This window comes from Temnothorax americanus, unplaced genomic scaffold (genome assembly GCF_048541705.1).
Source record: "Temnothorax americanus isolate GAGA-0224 unplaced genomic scaffold, ASM4854170v1 Scaffold139, whole genome shotgun sequence".
NCBI lineage: Eukaryota > Metazoa > Arthropoda > Insecta > Hymenoptera > Formicidae > Temnothorax > Temnothorax americanus.
The window spans coordinates 23,024-29,724 of record NW_027509274.1 but is presented as its reverse complement, the minus strand read 5'-3'; the positions used below and the strand labels follow the sequence as shown (position 1 = coordinate 29,724).

At 37.7% G+C, this 6,701-nt stretch overlaps 1 protein-coding gene across 1 annotated transcript; it reads left to right on the top strand.

Annotated features, from left to right (window-relative positions):
- The first annotated feature begins 479 nt into the window (after positions 1–479).
- Positions 480–5,779, top strand: LOC143894376 (uncharacterized). Its single transcript, XM_077400569.1, has 2 exons — positions 480–1,257; positions 1,589–5,779. The coding sequence occupies exons 1-2, from the start codon at positions 841–843 to the stop codon at positions 1,595–1,597; spliced, it is 426 nt and encodes a 141-aa protein (XP_077256695.1). The 5' UTR covers positions 480–840; the 3' UTR covers positions 1,598–5,779.
- The last annotated feature ends 922 nt before the right edge of the window (positions 5,780–6,701 follow it).

Sequence of the window (6,701 nt, the reverse complement as noted above, 5' to 3'; positions counted from 1 at the left end):
AACTTCGGACCTACCGCCGAACTTCCCGACGGCGCTGCCGGTCCGCGGCAGCCAATAGGAGGACTCGAGGACGAGCCAATCCGAGACCCTTGCGAGCTAACGAAGGGCGAAGGGGAAGCGTGACGAGACCGCGAGAGAGTCGCTGCGTAGTTGCGTAGCATGAAGGACCGATTCGTAATCCGTACCGAGTATTGTAGACGAGCGAATATCGAATATTAATTGGAACAAACAAAGCTGGTCACGCTCCCGCAATTATTTAGCGAGTTGCTTACGTTACCAAGTGATTTTTAGAAATATTTATTGCAGGTAAGTTAATGATAACTATTGGTTGTACGTCAATAAAGGTTTTACTCGTCAAATGAGAATGCGGCTTTAGTTTTAGTGAAAAGTCTTATGTTTTTCAGCAGAGCGTACTATCTATATGTTATGTGTTCACTGTTCTTTTTCGTCGTTTCGCTGCCATTAACTCTTGTGTTTCATTATAAGAATAAATTACTTTCTTCCCTGCAATATACGGCGTATTGCGTTATAAAAACCATACTATTCATCAAGTTATGGGCCCAGAGAGCCTATAGATTGCAGGTGAAACTGAGTAATACCGGCGTGAGTGTATTAGACAACCATGTGGTTGTCCTTACTCACAGTGGGAAGACGCAACGAAAAAGAAGAAAATGGCGACAACTACTGCCGCGATTGTAACAAAATTCAACGGCGAAAATTGGCCTGTCTGGAAATTTGAAACCTCCATCACCTTGAAAGAGCGTGGACTCTTCGACATTGTGTCAGGAGTCAAAGTAAAACCTGAAGAACATCAAGCAGCAGCGGAATGGTTAAAACAAGATGCCGAAGCCCAGGAAGTTATTGTTACGCGGATGGAACATGGCTCCCTTGCACATCATGTCGTGCGAGAATTTACATGATATGTGGAACAAATTAAAGGTTGTTTACGACAAAGAATCTGCTGTAAGTATTCATCTTCTTCAACAAAATTTTTTCACAGCAGAGTTTAATCAAGAGTCGATGTTTAATTTTCTGTCCAAAATCGAGGAAATCCGGGTTAAATTGAAACAAGCCGGAGAAGAAATATCTGATAAGATGACCATAACCAAGATTCTCATGTCACTTCCGGACCAATACAAACACTTTAGATCCGTTTGGGAATCCGCCCCGGTAGATAAACAGACACTTGAAAAACTGATATCGAGGTTACTTCTAGAAGAGGAACGAGCGAACAGCAATGAAGTATCTACTGCACTAGTGAGTCGAGCTATAGTACCAATTTAAAATACTCTACGTGTAGCAAAACTGGACATTTGAAGAAGGATTGTTCTGTGTCGCCGTAAATCCTCTAAGATTTACGTCGTGTTTTTGAATGTTATTTATTTCACTATATTCAGATACAAATTTACATGTCTGTACAAGTTGAGATGCACTGTAATGCGCTCGTGATCGTTTATGGTTCGCATATACTGCGATCGCGTGTTTTATCGACAACGCCTCGAAGTTGTTTCGTGTTCGTATACGATCGTGTTCGTATTATAAGTCTTCGCGATTGTATAAAATGGACTATATCCTTCTACCGTTTCAGACTGACTGACTCGCCGCGGTAGCCGCGCTCCCCGCTAATGCGTTATCGAAAACATTAGTTCTCTCGATTGGTGGATCCTAGATCCGCCCGCTGATTTGCTCGTCCCCACCAATCAAGTTATTTGTCAACCGCTACGACTAGTTTTGATGGAAAGGAGACGAAGGTAGCGGAAGCTACGGACCGAGATCACAGGCGCCGAAGACGCCTGAAGTTATGCCGCCTCGTAATTATGTAAATATGTGTATGTGCGTATGTAAGTGTGATATTGTTAATCGCATAGTCGTGCACAACCGCAACAAGGATTACTACAGAAACATATATTGTGATTTTTGTAAGAAACCTGGTCATATTGCTAAGTACTGTTTCTTCAAGAAAAAGGACAAAAACAAAAGGGGACAAGAAAATACTAGAGATCAGAAGAAGAAGGAAGATATCACAGCTTTAGTGGCAAGTGCACTTGATCAATCCGGTGACTGTTGGTACATGGACAGCGGGTGTACACATCACATGTGCAATGATCAAGATTTTTTTGAGAACTATAAGGTAATAGACTATGCTCATATGGTCCAGTTGGGCGACGGCACCAAAGTTAAAGTAGTTGGTGAAAGGAACATTAAATTAAAGGCTTTTGACGGAAATAAATGGTCAATGGTAGAGTGAAAAACGTACTGTTTGTGCCGAATTTAAAAGTAAACTTATTCTCAGTTATTAGTGCCTTAGACAAAAATTTGAATATGATCTCAGATAACAATACTTGTAAGTTATTAAAGATAATGTAACTATTGTAATTGCAAAACGTGAGGGCAGGATGTTCAAGATGTGTTTCAATAGGATTGAGCAAGCACTGTCAAATGCAACTACTAATGTAAATACGGAAGTGTCGAACTTGAAAGTTAATAACAAGAAAACCGTATCAAACAATGTCTGTAACAATGACTGCGATTTGTTTCGTTATCATATCAAGTTAGCACATCAAAACTTTGCTCATGTAAAGGAGGTTCTTGTTCAAAATAACATACCTATTCTTTGTATTAAAAATTACTTCTGTACGGCATGTATTGAAGGCAAACATTGCAAGAAACCTTATCCAAGTAGTGAAAACATGACTAGTTCACCAGGAGAGCTGATCCATGCCGATGTCTGCGGTCCTTTAGAAGAAACATCATTGGGAGGCTCGCGGTACTTTCTTCTGTTGAAAGATGACTTCTCACATATTTTCGCACTGTCTATTTTCTAAAAGAAAAGAGTCAAGTCCCATCAAAATTAAAATCATTCTTTTCTATGTGTCAGAATCAAGGAACCAAAGTCAAGACATTACGGATCGACAATGGTAGGAAATTTATAAATAATATGGTAAAGCGAATGTTAGAAGACCATGGGATTATACATCAAACTTCCGTACCCTACACCCAAGCTCAAAACGAAAAGGTGGAGAGAGAGATGCGGACAGTAGTAGAGGCTGCAAGAACGATGATAAAAGAAAAATCCTTACAGAAGAATCTTTGGGCTGAAGCTGTTAACACAGCTGTATTTGTACTGAACAGGACCGGTACCAGCTCAATTGCAAAGAAAACTCCGTATGAGCTATGGTTTAATAAAAGGTTCGACATTTACTCGCTGAAAGGCTCTTTTGGTGCTGAAGTATGGACACATATACCAAAACAACGACGCTTGAAATTGGACAGCAAAAGTAGAAGAGGCTTCCTAGTTGGTTATGAAGAAAACACAAAAAGCTTTAAAAATCTACTATCCTGACCAAAAAAACCTTCTCAGTGGAACGAGAAGTTTTATTTGCGCCTGGAAAGTCACCGGTTTCGAGTAAGAAACTCTGGATGCAAACTGAAGAAATGTCAGATGGCGAGACACAGGGTTCTGAAGAAGAAAGACAAACTGAAGAAAGACAAACTGAAGAAACTGAAGATCGGACTGTAGAACAAGAAGAAGAGATAGAAGAATATGATCAAACTCCCGTATCGAGTTTAGACCCTTAAACCAATGAAGGAAGACCAAAACGAAATACTAGGCCACCTAGGAAACTTGTAGAAGAGTATCACTGTTATCTTGCGATAAAAGATGAAGAGCCAGCAACACTGGAAAAGGCTCTGTCGTTACCTCAGGCGTATCAATGGAAAGAGGCGATGAAAGCGGAGATGACAGCGGTCACAGAAAACAACACTTGGACCTTAGTTAAAAGGCCATAGCACAAGGCTGTAATTATTGATACCAAATGGGTCTACAAGGTAAAACAAAATAGAGATAATGAAAATATACTTTTTAAAGCACGATTAGTAGCAAAAGGTTATGTACAGAAAGATTCAGATTATTGTGATGCTTATTCACCCGTGGTAAAGATAACTAGTGTAGAACATTATTAGCTATTAATAATAAAAATAAATGGGAAATATATCACTTAGACGTTTGTAGTGCTTTTCTAAATGGCATAATTAAAGAGGAGATTTATGTAGTTTTGGCAGAAAATTTTAATGTACCCAAAGATAAACTTGGTAAATTGCAAAAGGCTTTATACGGCTTAAAAGAGGCCCATAGATGTTGGTATATAAGAGACTAGATGAATTCATGTTGAGTCAGGGATTCAGTAGGACGAAGAGTGATCAATGCATATACTATTATATAAAAGCCGACTGTAAAGTTTATGTACTTGTGTTTGTTGATGATCTTTTGCACTGGAACAAGTCTAATGTTGGACATTATTATAAACAAACTGAAAAATTAAAATGGATATTTAAAATGAAAGATCTAGGTCTTGCAAGTTGCTATTTGGGTATCAACATAAAACAAGATTTAAACAATAAAATTACTACCAGACTCAGTACCTCAAAAGAGTATTAGAAAAATTTAACATGTCCAATTGTCACAGTGTAAGCACACCAATGGATCCGAATGTAAATCTATTAGCGTTATAGAGGGATAAGTCGGAGAGTGCCGATTTGGAACAGGAAACTTATTGGCTGTATAATGTATGCTATGATTGGTACCAGACTGGATTTATGCGCAAGTATAATTTTTCTGTCTCGGTTTCAAAATTGTGCTAGCAATGACCTGTGGATATGTCTTAAACGCGTATTAAAATACATTAAAGGTACCATTGATCTCATGTTAATTTATCGAAGAGAAGCAAATAACGAGTTATTAACAGGCTACGCTGATGCAGACTGGGGAAATTATCCAATAGATAGAAGGTCTACTAGTGGTTTCTGTCTTCAAGTTTATGGAAATTTATCTTAAGTTAGATTCAATGATATATGTTCTAAAATAATTGAGACAGTATATGGCGTGCCACAGAGATCAGTATTAGGACCTCTATTGTTTATTTTATATATAAATGATATAGTTAAAGTCTGTCCGGAGGGAAGTATATTTAGATTATTTGCAGATGACACGACCGCAAGTGTAACAGGAGAAAGTTGTGAGGAATTAGAAATAAAACTAAATATGGTGCTCGGTATACTTGAAGAATGGATGAATGTGAATATGTTAAAAATGAATGCAGATAAGACCAAATATATGATAGTTAGAAGTATAAGGAAAGAAATAAAACAGACATAATAGTAAAAAGTTTGGATGGAACTATAATTGAGCGTGTTGAGATAGCGAAACATCTGGGTGTAATGATCGATAGTAAACTCCGTTGGGAGAATCACTGTGATTATATGTTTAAAAAAATATCGAAAAAAGTGAGTTTTCTGAATAGAATAGGAAATGATATATCGGCGTACACTCGATGTACTGTGTATAAGTCTATCATAGCGTCTCACTTTGAATATTGCGCAACGATGTTAATAGGCATGGGTGAGACGCAACTGAATCGATTGCAAGTGGCACAAAACCGTGCCATGAGAGTCATACTGCAATGCTCGCGATACACAAAGGTAGAATTGATGCTGCAAACCCTTAAGTTTATGAATGTAAGACAGAGGCCAATGTACAATGTATGTATTTTTATTTTTAAGATAGTAAGGGGCATAATGCCAAAACATTTAAGTAATAGGATAGAAATAGTAGGAGATGTGAGTGGACGGCAAACGAGGCAGGCTGAGAATATTAGAATTCAATATCGCAGGACGAGAAGTGCACAGAAAAGTATATTTTATGAAGGTTTGAACATGTATAACGCCCTGCCGATAAAAATTAAGCAATGTGAAAGAATTGAACCTTTCAAACGTAGGTTAAGAGAATATATTGTACCTCATATATATGTAGAGGAATTAATTTAAAAATATTTTATGTAAAAAATAGCCGAGAAGGCTAATAAAGCTCAATCAATCAATCAATCAAACTCTCTTTCTCTCTCTCTCTCTCTCTCTCTCTCTCTCTCTCTCTCTCTCTCTCTCCTCTCTCTGATGAATATAAATAAGTTAAAAATGAATGCAGGGAAAACGAAATATATGATAATTAGAAGTGTAAGAAAAGAGCTAAGAGGTAATATTATGTTGACATGCTTAGACGGAACTGAGATAGAGCGTGTCGAAATGATGAAATACCTAGGTATAATGATTAACGATAGGCTTAGATTTAGAGATCACTGTGATTATATGCTAAAGAAAATAGGAAAAAAAAACGAGTTTTCTTAATAGAATAGGTAGTTATATATCGGCTTATACCAGATGCACGATATATAAGACAATCATAGCTCCTCATTTTGAGTATTGTGCAACGTTATTAATTGACATGAGTGAAACGGAGCTAACCAGGCTGCAAAAAGCGCAAAATCGAGCTATGAGAGTCATACTGCAATGCAATAGATATACCAAAGTGGAGCATATGCTGCAAGCGCTGCAGTTTATGTTCATAAGACAGAGGCTATATTATAATGTGTGTACATTTATCTTTAAAGCGGTGAACAACATGCTACCGGCACAAATAAAAGACCGTCTAGAATTAGTGGGAAAGAACACTGATAGGCAAACCAGACAAACCGGCGATATAGCAATAGTGTTTCGTAGGACGAGAAATGCGCAAAAAAGTATTTTCTATGAAGGAGTAAAAATGTATAACGCACTGCCAGCCGAAATTAAAAGATGCGAAGAACTAAAAATGTTCAAACGTGTGCTAAAAGAGTACGTTCTGTTGTATGTATAAATATGTAGTATGT

What these genes read in the sequence shown, in the direction of transcription:
- LOC143894376 (XM_077400569.1), top strand. Translation starts at nt 841, where the DNA reads ATGCCGAAGCCCAGGAAGTTATTGTTACGCGGATGGAACATGGCTCCC.